Here is a 19,962-nt window from a genome sequence, read left to right as displayed (position 1 = left end):
TTAGCAGAGCTGTGGTTCAGAGGTCAGAGGAGGAAGTGATTCATGGCTAATGTTTTGGGGTTTTTTTTTCAAAGATGTCATGACTGAGTAATTTGAAGCTGCTGGTTTAAATTTCCACTGAAAATTTCATTGTAAACATGGACTGACACACTGTGCAAAAGCATTAGAACATGACTAACCAGCCAAGACCATGATGTGGTCTGGTTTGCTTTAACCAAAACAAGCTTCAGAGCTTTAACTGGCTTGAAGCTAGTCTTGACCATTTAAAAAAATTAAATGACAGTTACACAGAAACAAAAAATGTAACTGAATAATGAATATTAGTTTTTTTTGAAGAAAAGGAATTACTCTAATGTTACTGCTTTACATATACGCAGATAGGAAGAAATGTTGAGACTTATAAGTTATCAAGGAAGTGAAACCTGAACCTGCATCTTGTCATTTTTCTAAAGATGGCAATACATGAAAATAAATCCAGATTTTTGAAGGTATCTGTATTCCAGTATATAGTGTTTGTCTGCAGCTCCATAAGAACCAGACTGTCTGTAACAGTGGACTGAATACCCCATACTCCCAAATCACCCCTTCCGAGGCTTGGCCTTGAACCCACACGCTAACCATAAAAACTAGATGGAGGAATCTGTACTCTGCCTGGAGTAGTGATATAACTGTTCAGCCTGGGACACCACAAAGAGGCTTGTGGTGAGGATTTGGAGACACAAACTGATATCAACCTCGTCCCAGACTGAAAAAAGTTGTAGGATACCCCATATAGAAAATATTGTCAGCTCCAGGAAAGGGAAACTGGGCACCTAATTTATCACCCTTGTACGATAGGAAATTGGTTAGGATGATTACAACAGCAATCCTCAACGTGCGACTCTCACAGTCTGTTCTCCAAAACATAAAAGAGGAATTATGGATTTGATCAAGCCTGGGCTCGGGGGGAGCTCGATTGTCCTGGAGGGATGTTCCCTGCCGGATACACGATAGACGGGTGGAAAAACTAGAGGGTCGTGTGCCTGGCAGGACTGTCGATCGAGGACATTGAAGACATCTACCTTTTCGGAACCATGATAACGGGGTTTTTGCTGATCGGAGCTGGCTTGGCCCTGGCTTATTGGAAATTGAAGAAGACCCCACAAGGCTGCCTGCGATGATTGAAACAATGGGACGAGTCGTGAATTCTCAAACTGTGCACATCAAACGCAACACGGAACAAACAGACTCTGTTTAGACTCTTTGTCCCCATCCCATGTCCCCCATCCTGGATTCCAAATGCGTTTGAACACTTATCTCGAAGGCGGAGGTCGGACATCGTGAGTTTGGTCGGAGCGTTACTTTGTGAGTGCGCAAGTGCCAACCAGCATGCTGCCGGCTGTAACTCATGATTTCCTTCAGGCTTAATAAAGTATTTCTGATTCTGATACAGAGTAACATGTCAAAGATCAAGAACGCAAGCACTGATAATAGTGTCCCTTAATCACAATCAGTGTAGAAAAACATCTCAGAAGATGTGGACAGGGTTCTGTATAAGAGAGACTCAGCAGGTTTCCTATCAAACTGTTTCCTCTATTTCCATCTATGACCTGAAACGCATTTCTTGGTATATCCTGTGCTAAGCTTAAACACCGTCACACACGGTTTGATCCAAACAGCATGTAGTATATACTCAGTGATGCTGCGCTACACCAGGCAGTTTCAGGAGCTGGGGGAGGGTGATAAACACCTTTATCAGGAGGAGACAGAAGTGCATCAAAGACCATCCAGGTAAAAAGCAGAGCACGGAGTCATGCATGAAATGCATGAGCAATTCATAAGAGCAATGCATAAAAAAGAGGAAGAGTGTCTCCTGTGGTATTGCTGCCACCTGGTGGCACCTGCCACCTGTTTAAACTTTAATGTCAGGTCATGATGTTGGAGTTGATTATTAAAACACAGGAGAGCATGGTTCCTGCTTCCTATCAGAGAGCAGCACGGCTCCTCCCGAAAACCCTCAGTTTCTATATTCATTTGAAATTGAGGGTAGGGCACCAGCGCCAGAGGTGGGTTGGAATACACCTACCATCCTCTGGATGCTGTAAAATGTGCCCACCCCCAAGGCCCTATATGTATGTGTTATGTGAGAGTGTGAGTAATGTGGATCTTAACTCTTAACAACTCTTACACTTAATCCAAAATAAAATAATGATGGAAAAATGATACAGAACCAAAACATTGTGATTAATAGTTAAATGAGATTGTTTAGGGGCACAGGCAAGACTCCTTAAAAAACACACATAAAAAAAAATGCCTCAAGAAAAGGGCACTTGGCGCATCCCAGAGAAAAGGGGCAAGTGCTAAAGCCCCTTCTATCTGTTGGTCATAGCAGTGACATACCACAATTTAGCCTCTAATGAAAAATTTCTTTAAAATTCAGGATAAACTAGTTTTTAAAAGGATAACTTAGTGCTGAATGTGTGAACAGAACAGAACAGTGTCTAGAACTCAATGTAATATTTTTCAGTAATTTAATGTTAGCCTGTATTTGCTGTACACCCAGTGGAAGAAGATATATATGTATTTTTAGGTTTATGTCAGCTGATGTTTCCTCTTTTATTCAAAAAATAATTTCCATGTCAACAACTTCCTATAAACCTCTTCAGCGTTACTCATTTGCCTTTTTCCTGCTGTCACATCAGGTGGGCTCCGAATTCTTTTTGCATAAAATCTTTTTAACAGGGACTGAGCAACATGCAAAGGTAGGCTGTTTGGCTGTATTTATGTTAGCGATTTACTTCGTTTCTCTGAATAAATTTATAGATTAATAGATTTTTAAAACTCTGAATAAAAAATTATTATTCTAATGTGTAAAGATTTAAATTTTGTGAATGCCTATCTCTGTGGTTTTTGGAGGGGTTTAAGCCATGTGTACTTTTTTAAACAAACTATTCCTTGTGCGTAAATGTTGTGTTATTTATTTTATCTTATATTAATGTAAGATAATTAGAATAATATATTTTGAACATGTAAATATAACTCAAATAAGAAGAGAAAACTGTCTACGAAATGTTTATCCTCAAAAAAGAGTAGGATGAAGTATACACTTTTTCTGTTTCTGCCCCCTTATTTCAAATTCCATTATTTACAAGTCAGTATTCAGAATTCGACATAATATAGTCGATACATCAAAATGAGGACAAGTCTTCAATAGAATACAATGAGACAGCTCAATCCCCGAGAGGAAAATGTCTTATATTCTTGCAATTTATTGTTTTTAAATATTCGTGCAAATTTTTGTATTGATGGTCATTAACTTCATCTGTACAGGTGTTCCACACACTAACTCTGTGATATTTTACATTTGTCCTTACTACTGGCTTGCTGAACATAAAGATTCCTCTCGGTTCATTAGTATTTGGCCTTATTTGGAACAAGTTCTGAATATTGTGAGGCAAAGATTTATTTTCTGCTTTGTACATTGATTGTGCAGTTCTGAGTTCAGCCAAATCCTTAAATTTAAGAATATTACATTTAATAAAAAGTGGATTTGATAGTTTTTTTGAAGTGGTTTTATTTAAGTGTTACTTCACATCAGGCTAATATTATCATTGCTAATATCATCATTATTAGTGGTGTAGCAGTTGTAGTATAAGGTGTAGAATTAGTATTAATATAATTGGCCTAACGGTCTTTGCCCTGGGTGGGTTCAGTCTTGGACATCCTGCCTTTTCTAATCTTTGGAACTAATATGGCCTCATGTGTTTCCAATAAAATTAATTAGAACTCTATTACAACATTGATAACTCGTGTCTGCTGTTAAACATATTGGTCATATAGCAATATGTATATAAAGCAGCAAATAATGTAAATATAAATACAAATATAAATACAATTTAATATGTAAATATTATAACATCTCACACCTTTGAATGTGACCCATTTCCTCGCTTTTTGTGGAAACAGGAAGTATAGATCAGTGGCGTCAAACTCATTTGATGGGTCAGACCAGTAACAGTCCCTTTTCTGTCAGTGTAAGGAAGTTACATACTTAAAACCGGTCAGAGCAGCACGCTCCGTTTTGCATAACTATTTTTAAATCCCGGTAGCTCTGCAACCACGTCAGCTAGCGAATTATTATTTTTTGCATATGAAACCAGAGGAGTTGTACTTACATCTTATGCCATCAGCTTGTCCTCGGTCACGGTTTCCTTCCACATATAGCTTTGCAAAAACTGCATAAAAAGCACTTGCAGCAACAAAAACATAATATTCCAGAAACACGCTTTGCCGATCCGATCAGCTGTTTGTAACACTTCCTATGTCCATCAGCACAAACTATCGCATGTCCGCCATGACCTGCCTGAAACCGGAAGTGACGTCATTTTCGCGGAAATGTAGTTTTTTTTACCATCAGGGCCTCATAAGCTTATACTGGTGGTTTTAAAAGTTATGTTTTTAACTTTCTGACTTTGTGTCATTTCTGGGATCCTTAGGACTCATATTGCACTGCTGGAAATAGTTTATTTTGATGCATATGCTGCTTTTTTGCAAATTTGCACTATAATATTTATTTTCGTTTTTCCTGCAGTATATAAAAATTGGTGTATTTCAAAAATAAAACTATGAAGACACTTAAAATAAATTTTCTGTGGTGGGAAACTATTTTGTACAACTTTTTTGTATTTACAGTTTTGAGGGATAAGCCTCTTGAATTTCTCTAACTAGAAATATATGTTAAAAAAACAAAAACAGTTTTAAATTTTTGTAGTTTATTGCACTTTTTTGCAATTTATGTAATTACTATGCACTTAATGCAGACATATTATTGAAATTTAGGCTGTAATGGTTGTATTGATGTACAGCAACTTGAAATGCTCCCAAAAATGGCTCCACAGCATGTAAAAATATAATATAAGCTCTGGCGGACTTGGTTCTATGGTAGGTCTTAAAGGGTTAATAATTTGAAATCTGTCAGCATGACTCTACCAGAAAAAGCTCTCGCAGCTCATTGCCCAGACTGTCCAGTTTTTTTGTTGTTGTTTTCTTCCTTTTTTTCACATTCAGGCCTGAGAGATTCAGTTACAATAGAATAGAATAGAAAACCTTTATTATCCTACTAATGAGAAATTTGGGTGTTACACAGCTCTTATAGCAAGAGGAATATGAAATATAGAAGGAAGACACAAAGTGGTCCTATATACATAAACAACCATTCATGCCAGCAACAGCTGCTGGTAAGAATGACCTGCGGTAGCACTCCTTCCTACGCTGCAGGCAGTGTAGGGACTAATGCGTTATTAAGTAACACGTTACAGTAACTACATTATTATTGTGGTAACGAGCACGGTAACTAGTTATTATTCCAAAATCAGCAACGCGTTTACGCTACAATATTAAAACAAAAGTTTATTCAGCATAAAGAGTGGGTATATAAGATTATTTGTCTGTTGTCACTGGGTGGTGCTGAGGTCATATTCTGGGGTCAGCTTGTGTAAAGGAAGAAATACATGAGAAGTTTAATTCTCAAAGCTGAACTAAAATCCAATCCTTCCCCTCCTGACCGGTGCTTCAGGTTCTGAAGTTCTGCTTTTACATTTTTTTGAGTCAACAGTTCTGCTGGTGGCTGACGTGCAATATAAAAAGACAAAGCTGTATAGACTAACAGGTTATCCAGCATAATATTTCACCTTTGATATTCAAATCAAAATTATAAAGAAGGAGACTCCTTAAATCCAAATCATTGTAATAAAAAGTGGCAGGAAACGTCTTTGGGATGGCTGTAGCTCAGGAGGTAGAGCAGGTCAGCTGCTGGTTGGTTGGTGGTTCTATCCCTGGCTACCCCTGTTTGCATGCCAAATATTCTTGGGCAAGATACTAACCCCAACTTGCTCTCCGATGCATCCATTGGAGTATGAATGCGGATGAATGATAGTTAGAAAGAACTCACCATAAAACAGTGCTTGTGTGAAGGGGTGTGTATGGGGTGAATGTGGCGTGTTGTATAGAGCGCTTTGAGTACTCTGGGAGAGTAAAAAAGCGCTATACAAGAACCAGTTCAAACTAGTTCACGCATTTTTTACTTCCAGGCTGGACTACTGTTTTTCATTATTATCAGGATGTCCTAAAAACTTCCTGAAAAGCCTTCAGTTAATCCAAAATGCTGCAGTAAGAGTACTGAAAGGGACTAGAAAGAGAGAGCAGATTTCTCCTGTATTCGCTTCCTGTTAAATCCAGAATTGAATTCAAAATCCTGCTCCTCACATACAAGCAATGTTCCCTCTAAGCTGCGCACGTGCGCAATTGCGCACAGCTGGCACGGTCTCTGCGCACAGAAAATCTGCGTTGCGCACAAAAAAAAAAATCTAACCTGAATTGAAATTAAAATTAATTAATTATTTAATACTTTAACAATTCAGTTTTGCAGTGTTAGTCAGTAAGTGACTGGCTGCTCCCGTATGGGATTAGAACGATGCCACCTTATCCCATAGTCCAGCCAATGATGCGATTCACATTCGTGTATACGCAGCTAATCAACGTGGTTGACAGGCTATGACAGCGTCCTTATGTGCCGACACCGGTGTTTTAGCAAACAAAGCGGCGTGGCTGATGTGGAGTGAAGCCACATTAATGACAACGTGGACAATCATTGGAGATGTGAGCAGGACAGACGGAACAACTGACGGGAAAAGTGTGGACTTTATACCAATTTTTTAATTGTGTTGATAAACCACGTAAAACCAGAGTTAAGATAAAAAAAATGCAATGTTTGGTTTCCTTCCTGAATACTGTCGTTGTTTATATTTACTGCAGGAAGAAAAGGTAAAAACGGCGTTTTATAAGGAAAAAGGCTCGAAAGTGCTCTCCGTATGTGAGCAAAAACAAACTCCACCCCCCTCTCCCTTTCCTATTCGTCCAAAAAAGTACCATGTCGACCAATCAAAAAATGGTATGGCAACGTGGCATCTAGTTGTTAAGAAACGGGAGGAAGTTTTAGGAGTGACGGCGGTGTTTTGAGATGTGAGAGATTTGAGACGTTTAGCGCAAATCTTGTGTAGTTAGTGTGTAGTGTAGTCAATAGTTTTGTTGTATGTGTCAGAACAATGAGGCAACTGCTGAATGTTACAGGTGTTACAGCAGTGATACATCTCCTGTTGTCAGGCCTGCAGGTATCAGGCTGTTGTTCTCCTTTATCTCATAGTGGACAGAAATTTTTTTTTGGAGTGACACAAATAAGGTCTTAAATAATCAGGCCCCATCTTATCTTAATGACCTTGTAGTACCATATCACCCTATTAGAGCACTTCGCTCTCGCTCTGCAGGCCTACTTGTTGTTCCTTCCTGTTGAGCCTTCAGTTTTCAGGCCCCTCTTCTGTGGAACCAGCTTCCAGTTTGGATTCGGGAGACAGACACTATCTCTACTTTCAAGATTAGGCTTAAAACTTTCCTTTTTGCTAAAGCATATAGTTAGGGCTGGACCAGGTGACCCTGAATCCTCCCTTAGTTATGCTGCCGGGGGATTCCCATGATGCATTGAGTTTTTCCTTTCCAGTCATCTTTCTCACTCACTATGTGTTAATAGACCTCTCTGCACTGAATCATATCTGTTATTAATCTCTGTCTCTCTTTATCCTGTCTTCCTTCTCTCACCCCAACCGGTCGCAGCAGATGGCCCCGCCCCTCCCTGAGCCTGGTTCTGCCGGAGGTTTCTTCCTGTTAAAAGGGAGTTTTTCCTTCCCACTGTCGCCAAAGTGCTTGCTCATAGGGGGTCATATGATTGTTGGGTTTTTCTCTGCATCTATTATTATACGATATACTGTACAATATAAAGCGCCTTCAGGCAACTTGTGTTGTGATTTGGCGCTGTATAAATAATATTGAATTGAATTGAATTTACCATCTTTGGGAAAACTTTATCAAGGGTTAATCTAACAAAGGTTAGTTTGTCAATTTTCTACTACTTTACCCATATTTTGATTTGACTAGTGTATATTTTGATAATAATTTTTTATTTGAATTATCATGGACAGGCGAAATGTAACCCACTCCTGAGTAAGTACACCTCACTCTAGGTTCAGCAGTCAAGTATGAGTGCATGTGATGATAACACACACGTTTTTGAGTTAACTCTAAACAATCTTAATGCAACAACAGATAACAATTACAAGACAGAAATTACAACCTGAGGCCTTCACTAAAAAGAAGAGGAACAAGAGAAAACTGTTCCTCTTCTTTTAATCTCTTGAAATGATGTTTAAAGGGTATTTGGTTAGTTGCAACTCCACCTTTCAGTCCAACCCAGTAGTCTAACAAAATATACTTGGGTTACCACACAAACATATATATTGGACAAATTTCATTATTAATTTATTAAGATAAGATGAGGCCTGATTATTTGTGGCCTTATATGTGAGGAGCAAGAATTTAAATTTAATTCCTGATTTAACAGGGAGCCAATGGAGGGAAGGAGAAATATGATCTCTCTTTCTAGTCCCTGTCAATACGCTATTTGCAGCATTTTGGATTAACTGAAAGCTTTTCAGGGAGTTTTTAGAACCTCCTGATAAAAATGAATTATCAGGCAATATCATTATGTGTCATTGTCATAAGGTTTGCTTTATCTCCCATCAACGTCTCAAGAGCGTGGAGGGGACAAACACTTTTACACAGGGCAGTGTAGGTCTGACAGAAAGGAGAGTTTCACTGGTCCTGCCCACCCACTTAAGATCAATGTAAAACGAGTTTGACACCACTGCTCTCTAGCGTTTATACTCGGGAGTTAAAGTGGGCTGGAAGGAGTTCAGGTGTCTGGTTGTGTTTTGGTTGTGGTACTTAAGAATCTAGCTGGAGATACAGAAGAAGATTTTGTTACACAGTGTGTTGCTAGCTAAAGGTAAAGCTGCTGTATTTCATGGAGAGAGAAAAGAGTGCGAGATCAATTCATTCAGAGATCCAGAAAGTTGTAGAAAGACAGACAGGACAGGAGAGGGAGAAGACAGGTCAGATTTAAAGATAAGCACTGCTCAGTGACGCTTGATAAACTGCAGGTTGCTGTCAATTGTAAAGACAGTATAAACAGTATAGTGTCAGTGTATAGGGGATGGACATCAACCATGATAGCTTGTGAAACTGCTGACATCCTGCACAAAGAAAAGCAGCTGAAGTTGTTAATTATTGTGAGAACTAGGGAGAAGTTAAAGAGGAAGACCTCAGAGGACAACTATGTAGTAAAGGAGGACATGCAGAGGGTTGGTGTGAGAAAGGAGAATGCTATGGTTTGGGTGAGATGGAGGAAGATGATCCAGTGTGCCAAACCCTAAAGCAAGCAGTCAAATAATAATAATAATAATAATAATAATAATAATAATGATAATAATAATAATAATAATAATAATAATAATGATAATAATAATAATAATAATAATAATAATTGTTGGTGATGTTTCTCCATCAGTGCTGTTAAGTATTTTTCCGAAGAAAATTATCTGTGTCCTCGTAGACTTTAGACAGTTGTTAGAACCCACAGATTTCACAAAAATGTGTCTCTTAAATTCAAAAGTCTTATGTTTTAGTGCTACTTAATAACACCTTAAGCTCATCAGGCAGTATTTGCTTTGACGGAGGGTGAACTTCTTCCATAACCTAAGCCTATTATTGTTTGTAAAAGCACAGATACTGTTTTAAATTAATTCTCTGCACTTCACAGCATGAAGTGGTGGCTTCTCTTTTGGCTGGTGTTTTTCCTGTCACACCAACCTTCTGCATGTCGTAGGTCACCACCAGTCTGTAAAAAGAAACCAGGTCCACCAGGTCGGGATTCCTGCAAGGACAAGTGCAAGGGCAACGGTAAGATGCTTTACTATTAATATTTAAGGCTCATGTTTCCATGCCTCAGGTTATAAGTAAGTAACCCCCCCCCCCCATGTACTGTAGCAGAACCTGGTAGAGGTAACTGTTGTGGCAGTAAACAGGAAGGCAGTACACGGAAAAGTGCTAAGCCATTTTAATCACACACACACACACACACACACTCAAATTTTAGTGATTGGATAAAACAGTAATTAAGAAGCTACCAAAGTTCTCAAGTGAAACTCAATGTTGTAAAAATGTGTATATGATTCATTTATTTATTTATTTATTTTTACAGAGCGTGGCATATGCTGTATGGAACTTTTAAACAACTTTTTTAAAAACAGAAGCTGTGATGGCGCTGTCAAGTAAACACTTTCCTTCTAAATAACTTTTTTTGAGTTTTCTATTTTGAAAAACTGTTAGATTAAATATGTATATAGGAGCAAAATCAAAAGGGTTGAGATGTTAATGTGTTTCAGATGGTTTATGGCAGGGGTGTCAAACTCAATCAGACAAGGGGCCAAAACCCAAAGCACACTTTAGTTCGCAGGCAAACAGGATTTACTGAACAGATTAAAACTGAAAGTGTTTTTAACATAAATATGAACAAAAACAGGACAGGATACAATATTCTTTCTTAGAAAATGCTGCTCACAAACTCTTTTCCCTGATTTAGTTTCTGCACCTTTGTAAAATACACCATGTTGCCAAACTCTAAATCTATTTTCTGGGATTTGACCTGCTGGCCTTGACTTTGACACCTTTGGTCTGTGGTGTGTAATTAATGTAAGATTTTTAATCAGAATGTGGCATTCTGATTTTTTTTTCTTATCCTTTTCAACAAGGTCCATTAAGGAGCTGCAAGAGATTCTAGAGGAAGAAGAAATAAGCGAGACCAGTTCATCAATTATTTCTGACACAGTTGTTGCCCTACAGTATAAACCCAATGGTACCTTTAGAGGCCTCAACATTTATGCCAGCGATAATCAGGTGTTTAAAAAATAATTTCATAGTGTAATGTGACAATGATATTTTAAGCTGTTCACAATTTTTAGCAGCAAAACTGGCAATATCTGTTTTGTCTAAATTTTTGGTCTTGAAAACTGCTGGGAATGGTTGAGATTGTTTACATCCTATTGATGTCCAAATGTGCATGTATTTTTAGTTACTTTTGTCCTTATTGTCCCTAAGCCACAAAACAGCTTGTTTGATATTGCTTTTGCTATGAAATATCTGAACATGTTCTTTATACTGTAGATTAAACTTTCCTGCTGCTTTGCATTTCGGAGTCTGTGAACCTTAATGACTTTCCTCAAGTTCCAGCAATTTGAGATCATTTGGACTAAAATGGCTGAAGAGCAGTTTTGGATTTTCATTAAATTTCGAATGCACGTTTAGATATATGCTAAGTTGAGAATAATGTTACTGTTATTCACATCATCTTCCTGTTTTTGGCACGTTGATGCATATGCAGGTACAACCAGGCCAGTCTCCTCCCAGCAGCAGAGTGAGAGTTCAGCTGCCGAGTGAACTGAGAGCTGGACCAAAAAACAAGATTGTGTTCTGCATGATTAACTGGCCTGAAACAAACCGGGTCAGAAATTAAACTCTGTTATACAAAATTTTGAATTTTATACAGACATAGATTTTACACTGTAAATTAAACTACTATCGTTTGTTGATTTAGCTTGTTTTAGCCAAGTAACATTACTAAAAAAAATCTTTTTAAATAGGCAAACATTTGGTCCATATTTATTTTATCTTCCAGTCATTTAACATTATTTATTATTAAGAAACCTTTGTCTCACTATCTTGATAACAGACCTTCATCTGAGCACTCAAACCTGCCACCATTCAGCTCGAGTCACATTATTTAAAAACAAACAAACAAACAAACAAAAATATAAGCGTATATACATAATTGACCCTTGACATTACAGAAGTAAAGCAGGAGACAAATAATAGATTTTTTACTTAGTGCAGACCTCTAGGAAACAGCTAAAGTAACATCCACATAAAGGCCCCAAGGTCTTATAGTTTTCTGTAGTAAAACACTGCATTGTAATAAAATCAATTCTACACACATTACATGTCAATTGTTTTAATTTAGCTGCTTATACACCAAAAGTGCCTCAGCCTCAGCTTCATTTGGAAATATATGATAATTATCGGATAGAGTTGCTGGCAGAACAGTAAAGTGATTGTTTTTATGTTCATGTCAGGAAGACAGATGCGTAGATTTTATAAAGATTTATTTGGAACCTGCCGTGCCTCTGCACATCAAACTAGTGACAAAAATATGGCAATTTATTTTGAGTTAACTCGCACAGATACCTTCATGTGGAGAAACAGTTTTAAAACTGCAATGATTATTTACCCTGCTGTGTATTCAAAATACCTTTATACCATATAATAGCATTTCTCCCAAGCTACAAATATTAATTCATATATGCAGTACATGAAAAGTCCAACACATGTAACAATGTACAAATAACTTTGTGTCCAGTACGTTATTGCCTCCATGATTTAATAAATGGATTGGATGTGTCTCATGAAGGAGTAATAACTTTAGACTTAACAATATTCTTTATGGTTTAATGTCTTCATATTTTAAACATAAAAGAATGTTTTGCCACAGGAACATTAAGTGAAATAGTGTTAGTCATTTATTTATTAACACTAAATTAGTTTAATTTAATACATTAAAAGACAGCTATGGGAACTGCTCTAATCAGTAAGAGTTAATCAATTTGTTCAACTTTCAAACAGGAAGAGGATGAGTTATATATTTAAACACAAATGTGCTGAAGGTCTTTAGCAATAATGCACAAAATATAAATGCGGTATATATTAAAGACACTTCTATGTATATTTTTATGTAGAAAAGTTGGTACACCAGGGAAAAATCACTACAACCTTTTAATAAAATGTAAATTACATTAAAATTATTTCATAATAGACAACAAATCTTAAATAAATATTTTCTCAAAAAACAAACTGATGAATGTGTGTTTTATTGTAGACTGTCATTTATGACCGAAGACTGTTTGGCCTGAGTGTGCAGGGCCAGAACATATCAGGACTACAGCAGCGTGTCAACATCACCATAAACCTAACCAAGGACATAAATGTACTTAATGTTGTCATTTACTGCAGATGTGCCTTTTACAATATTATATTATTAAATATATTTTATCTTTTGTTTAGCAAAAGTTAATAAAAAAAAAGGTAGGCATATATAGTATTTAAACATGCAATATTTCTGTGTCACAGGACACCCAAGAACCCTCGTGTCAGTTCATTAACTTCTCAACAAACAGTGAGTAACCAAGCATCACATCTGCCAAGACTAATGTAAAACATTAATATTTTTTTAAATAAACTTCAGTCATTGTTGTTTGTGGTTTGTCTTAAGATCACAAAGCTGAGCTGTTCTGACTTGGATATAAAAACAAGTCAGTATATGTATAACTGATCTCTATTTCTGATGTATCAGCTTTTAGTGAGGATGGATGCATTACTCTATGGACTCGTGGTCAGAATAATGTCACCTGTTCCTGTGACCATCTCACATACTTCGGTGTGCTCATGGTAGGATTGTTTGTTTCTTTGTGTTTCAGTATACAAAATGTCATGCCATATCTTGAGAACTAAGGAACCTTTCTTCAACAAAATACAGTCATAAAATTGCACAAAGAAGTTAATCCATCTCTTCATTTGCTATCTGCATCTTGGGTTTCTATAAAATTTTCCATCCAATTTGCTCTAAAGGTGGCAGATCCATTTCTGGATGTAGTATGTGTAGTGTCATGTTTGAGATCTATTGCTAAATTCAGCCCTGTGTTCTTTATAAACAGTGTTGGGACTAACGTGTTATTAAGTAAAGTGTTACAGTAACTACGTTATTATTGTTGTAACGAGCACAGTAACTAGTTATTATGCCAAAATCAGGAACGTGTTAATCGTTACTGGGATTTAGATAGGGTCGTTATTCGTTACTACGTGTGGCGGCTATCGCGGAGCTTCCACAGATTTAGTAAAATTAGCAAGTGGTGGAGGCAGCAGGTGGATGAGGGAAAGGGGACGCAAGAGGAAGAGAGCGCCGAGGCGGCCGCCGGTCTGAGTGTCAGGTGAGCTGAACTTCAGGTAAGAAGGTATGACCTGCAGTCTATCTGGGTCAGATATAAACCAAGTTTAAGGCAAGTTTATTTTCGTTATGCTGAATCTTTCGTCCTCAGTACTAGTCACTGAACACAGTGATGTGTTTACTGAAAGTAAACACATCACTGTGTTTACTTTCATTCAAAGGCTTTATGATTTTTCCTATAATGGTGGGCCGGTCTCTAGTCAAAACGCCGATCTTTTGTCCCATCAATTTAAAAAAAAAATTTTTTTGCTGGGAGTTTTAGAGCCCTATTAGTTAGGTTGCTTATTCTTTAAAATACCAGAATAGGGAGGATGGAATAGGTTTAAGTTTATTAGATTGATCAGTGTTGCTGAACTATGAAATATTTTGGGTGCAGTGCATTTTTTGCATACAGGTATAACAGAATAGCTTTAGTGTTTTTTTTTTAACTTGAGTATGAACTTATACAAAATGCAGCAAGATATTAAAAAATTGTTTTTTATTGATTAAAAAACACACTATATCGGATTCATATCGGTATTGGCAGATATCCAAATTTATGATATTGGTATCGGTATGATACCATGATATGATACCACATGAAAAACGGGTATCGTTCGATCTCTAATAGAAATACCAGGCCGTTCTCACTCCCGAGGCGTAACATGCCGACGTTTTGTCACATCCCGCGGCGTTCCTGAGGAACGCGAAAGGAGACCTTCGGCGTTCTTATGGTACGCGGCGGGTTATAGCTGAAATCCAGTGCAATGACGCTCCCGCAGTAATAGATGTTCCAGCCCTGTATTGCAGCCCTAAACCTAACCTTATCCCTAGCCCTAACCATAACCTTTTTCCTGATATTAACCAGGACTTTAATGATGTTAAATAGCGTGTTTCTAAGCGATTTGCAGAAAAAGAGCGAACATGTGTAGATTGAGTCCATACGGTTCTCATATTTCCTCATTTTTCCGAGTTCGTCATTTAGGAACGTGGTGGGTAGCTGAAAACGTAATATGTTGACGATTTGTCACCTAGCGTAAAATGTTACGCTTTGGGAGTGAGAACGTGTTGGAAATACACCATTATACAGTACACAAATCCTCTCTTGTTAAGCAAAAGACTGTAACTAACGTCCACAGCATACTTCTACCACTAGATGGCAGAAATGGCACAAAAAAACAAAGAGAGAAAAAACAGAGTAATTGTAAAGTTCCATGCAAAGTATTTACCCCCAAAAGTTTCATTTTAAAGAATTAAAAGTTAAATTATTTATAGTATACTTACTGTGAGGTTATTATTACTGATACATTAACGTAAAATTAACAGTGTTGTGTTAAAACTAGCCGAGGTGGAACGGATTTAATGTGCCAGTACTTATTCAATTTTAAATGCCTATTGTTACAACAACACCTATTAACTACATTAAAAAATACTAATGTATAACAAATAGAAACAGCACAAGTTAGAGAGTGTAAAGGTAAACATCTGGTGAATTAAAAACTGTTAAATGTCATCAAAATGTACCATGAAGTTGAGGATTTGTATATCTTGTATATACAGGATAAGTAAAACTTAAAATATCCGTCCTGCTAATAATGTGACAAGATAACATGAATATGTATTTCTCTACAGGTTCCTGCTTCGTCTGGGGGGGGTGCTGTTACTTCAAAAAAAGACATGGAAATACTATCATACATTACAATGATTGGCTGTAGCTTTTCTCTTGTTGCCCTGGTCATCACCGTTTTACTTTTCATCACAAACAGGTAATTTATTCTTCTCTGGTTGTATTTTCCAGACTCTAATTATTTTTTCCCTTTTCAGGATCTGAAATGAGTAAATTCCACCTTGTATTTATTATTATTTACTATATATTTACTTCTATTTTCTGGCACATTTGTGCACCAATGTGTTTCTTTTTTTGCTCCTTCCCATTTTTTTTCCTTTTTTGTCAATTTTTCCCCACCATCTGTGTTTTGCAAAGGTCATCGTTTTTTATTCTTTTGTAAAATTTTAATTTAAAGATAAAGATATGACCGATAGAAAGTTATTTACAACAAATCCCTTCTTCTCTGTCCAACAGGACGCTCAGAAAAGATCTTTCTATGAACATCCACATCAATCTCGTCATTGCCTTGATCCTCCTCAACCTGCACTTCCTGCCCAGTCAGGCAGTGGCAGCACACCCCTCCAATTGGCTCTGTTTCTACATGGCTCTTGCCCTTCACTACTCCCTGTTGGCCACTTTCACCTGGATGGCCTTGGAGGGATTCCACCTCTACCTTCTCTTAGTCAAAATCTTCAACATTTCTGTCAGCAGATACATTCTCAAACTCAGTGTGGTGGGATGGGGTAAGTGGAATCCTTCAAACAGGAAGCGGTGGTTATTAGCAGTGTTGGGCAAGTTACTTTGAAAAAGTAATTAATTATAGTTACTAGTTACTTCTTCAAAAATGTAACTGACTCAGTTACTGAGTTACAAGATCCTAAAAGTAATTAATTACATGAAAAGTAACTATTAAGTCACTTTAAACAAACCCTCTGGGGTATAATTGGCCATTTTTAACCACTTTTGATTTTCCCTCTACATTTTACCTTTAAAAACTATTTACTTTGCCTTGTTTGGTATCATTCTTTTCAGCACAACCTCACGTCTGAATTTACAGTTATGTTTTCATTTTGACATACCGTATTAACACAATTGATCTAAAATCAGACAAAAAAAACATAAAATCTGAGTAGAAAGTTATATTTTTTACTGCAGCAACCACAAACATGTTTAATGAATCATATTTCAGAACTTTAAATGCAAATATAAATTATCAATTTTAAAATCCTATGCACAAGTTTTGCCAACAGCAAAGTTATCTGCTGCAATTTACCTTTTACCCTCTTTTTTAAAAAAAAACCCATTTCAAACTGTTGACATAGCAATCAGCTGTTCTGCATTCAATAAGATGCCGCAAATTATTTGTGCCACTCCAAAAAATAATTTCTGTCCACTATAAAGGAGAACATCACAGCCTGATACCTGCAGGTCTGACAGCAGCAGGTGTATCACTCCTGTTTCTACCTGGAGACAGCAGTCGCCTCATTGTTCTGACACACAACACAAAGCTATCCACAACACTACACACGAACCACACAAGACAACACATTAACTACACACTCCAAACACGCTAAACGTCACAAATCTCTCACATCTCAAAACTCGCTCTCTCTCTTTTTCTGCTGTTTCTCTCTCGCTCTTTCTCGTGGTCACTCCTAAAACTTCCCCCTCTTCCTAAACAACCAAGTGTCATGTTGCCATATCATTTTTCATTGGTCGATATGGTGCATTTTTCCACAAACACGAACGGGCTGTTTTCTGTTTTGTTTTTTGGTCATAAGCAGAGAGTGCTTGCTAGCGCTGTCCTTAGACAGTAAACGTGACAAAACTATTGAGGAAAAAACGCCGCGTATATATTGATTATCATGACTCTGGTTTTACGTGGCCTATCAACACACCTGGTATATATCACCTTGTTGCTTTGTCATCTTGAAGTGGTCATATGATTGGCTTACCACGATTACTTTATTCCTCCTTAGTCAAACAGCAGCACTCATGCGAAAGTTTGCCCCCTTATAGAATAGAATAGAATAGAATAGAATTCAACTTTATTGTCATTGCACATGCACAGGTACAGGGCAACGAAATGCAGTTTGCATCCATCCAGAAGTGCTTTAGCCATGATATAGATATATTACAATATATGTAAGCTCCAGGTGTTGTGCCAAAAAGTGATTGTGATTGCCATCCGCCGGAGCGCGCACAGCTGCTGAAAGCTGTTGCGCCCAGATTACGCCGTTAGTAACGCCGTTACTTGTGATGCCATTATTCGCATCACTGGTTATTAGTCAGCAAACTTCAGAGTGACTAATCGATTCTTGTGTTTCAGGTGTTCCTGCAGTGATTGTGTCAGTGGTGGTGATCATAGACAGAGGCTTTTATGGCCATGTCCCTCCAGACAGGTCAAACCATGGTGACACTATAATGTAAGGAAAACCTTTTAAAGGGTGAAAAATTAGGAATTATAATTAATGTTGACTTATTAACTGTTTTGGATGTGTATTAGAGATTCAATATATATTTCAATGTTTTAAATTGTCTTGTACAGCACTTTGCTCAACGCTGCTGTTGTAATTAAATGTGCTAATGTGCTATATAAATAAATAAACTATAACTATAAATTAACAAGTGGAAAAAAATATTAAGCAACGCTGAGGCACTGAGTCATCTTTATACACTCAACAAAAATATAAAGGGGTAAGATGAAATCACTGTCTGTTTTCTTTCTTTGTAGGTGCTATATATCTAATGAAATAGTGAAGGCGGTCACTACTACTGGACTGTTCGCCATGGTGTTCCTCTTTAACATGATCATGTTTATAGTGACAGTCAAGCGTGTTTTGAATGTTGGGTATAACAAAGAGGTATGAGTTATTCTTGCAATCTTTTTTAAATGAACATTAACCATTGATATTTCCAATAATTTCCAAATCCTTCCACAACATTGTGTCCCTTGATAAGCCAGAACCAATAATTAACAATGAGATATTTCTCATTTTATTTTCATTCATTTTTAAAGGACTCTTTTTACAGGAAATAAACACTGATGGATTGTTCACATCAATCTCAGTTTATATAAAAGCCAGATTGGCTTTTATATAAACTGTTTACATTCCAGTAATATTTAAAGTCAGTATTTAAAACTTTATACACACTGTCTATAAAAAACAAGTGACATACTGGTTAGACACTGAAGAACAGCTTTTGTTCATACACAACTCTGTTAACTTCAGATTGTCAATAACCTGCTGTGTCATATGTCATTGTGTATTTGACAAATTAGTTTGGGCAGCTTCACCATAAACAGGCCAGGAAAGCAATTTGCTCCCTGCTGGGTGTCAGCGTTCTGCTCGGGATTACCTGGGGCCTGGTTTTCTTCTCATTCGGTTACCTGACCACCGTTGGCCTCTACCTCTTCTGTGCTCTGAACTCCCTGCAAGGTCAGTATAGTTTGCTCCTATTCATTTATCTCACTTCTTTAAAGCTGGCATTTTTAACATGCATATGCAGCGCCAGGGTAACAATGCATTAAACAACAGCCATTTGGCTGCTGTTTATGCTATATATGGTATTTTTTACAAAATCATATGTTGGGGTCTTATTTTAGGTTTATTAAACCTGTTTATGCTCATAAACAGTTAATATAGGCCAGTTTGGGAATGTTACAGTGTTGGGATTGAATGAGTGATGCATAATATTAATATACATCCTTATACTTGGAGCAGACTTTTGACATTACTGTTATATACTCTGTATGAAACAGTAATGTCTGAAAGAGTTGAATTTCGTTTGCATGATTTGTACTTCTTGTACACAGCCTAAACCTATTTCACCGTTTCTCCCCCTGTATGCTGTGCAGGGTTCTTCATCTTCCTGTGGTTTGTGAAGTCACTGAGAAAGGGTAAAAGCTCCGCCCCTAAGATAAGCAGTGAAGCAACTTCCCCCAACAAAAAGCTTGACAAAAACGAACAGCTCAAGAACTGAGTTGTTGGGATTTTTGTCTGATATTATTATTTCTGCTTTAGGTTGTTTACAGCGACCGATTTTTAAATGATTTAAATGAATGTGATATTTGTGAAATTTTTAAAGGCACTATTTAAATGTTATGTTTGATGCTTTGTGATTATAACAGACTATACATCCAGTGTAAAATAGGGCACTTCTGGGAGTGAAAGTGGAAAATGCTGATATGATGCATCTTCATTCATTTTGTGTGTGAAGCAACTGCCATTGGTTTCAGTAGCCTGAGTAATTTTGATATTGTCATGCAGATTACACCATCACTGTTGTGTTTTGCTGTATACTTATATCCTATTTCATGTGATATTTGAAATATCTTTCCTATATCTTCTTATCACATATATAAAATAAAATATATGAATCCTTTCAATAAAAT

At 37.1% G+C, this 19,962-nt stretch overlaps 1 protein-coding gene across 1 annotated transcript; it reads left to right on the top strand.

Moving 5' to 3' along the window:
• The first annotated feature begins 10,143 nt into the window (after window positions 1–10,143).
• On the top strand, window positions 10,144–19,594 carry LOC148106277 (adhesion G protein-coupled receptor G1-like). The gene is made up of 12 exons (XM_087843844.1): window positions 10,144–10,196; window positions 10,677–10,821; window positions 11,306–11,425; window positions 12,854–12,961; window positions 13,105–13,150; window positions 13,328–13,422; window positions 15,590–15,723; window positions 16,041–16,309; window positions 17,896–17,992; window positions 18,301–18,430; window positions 18,850–19,006; window positions 19,426–19,594. Exons 1-12 carry the CDS (start codon window positions 10,144–10,146, stop codon window positions 19,548–19,550), a joined length of 1,479 nt encoding a protein of 492 aa, XP_087699970.1. The 3' UTR covers window positions 19,551–19,594.
• The last annotated feature ends 368 nt before the right edge of the window (window positions 19,595–19,962 follow it).

The sequence above is a fragment of the Neolamprologus brichardi genome, chromosome 1, assembly GCF_056152115.1.
Source record: "Neolamprologus brichardi isolate AB-2024 chromosome 1, ASM5615211v1, whole genome shotgun sequence".
Classification (NCBI taxonomy): domain Eukaryota; kingdom Metazoa; phylum Chordata; class Actinopteri; order Cichliformes; family Cichlidae; genus Neolamprologus; species Neolamprologus brichardi.
This window is presented reverse-complemented; position numbering and strand designations above follow the sequence as displayed.

Bases quoted from the DNA above. Each gene is read 5' to 3' on its own strand.
- LOC148106277 (XM_087843844.1), top strand. From the start codon at position 10,144: ATGGAACTTTTAAACAACTTTTTTAAAAACAGAAGCTGTGATGGCGCT. The intron at 13,151-13,327 runs GTGAGTAACCAA...CTGATGTATCAG, and splicing joins CATTAACTTCTCAACAAACA to CTTTTAGTGAGGATGGATGC. The intron at 18,431-18,849 runs GTATGAGTTATT...TTGACAAATTAG, and splicing joins ATGTTGGGTATAACAAAGAG to TTTGGGCAGCTTCACCATAA.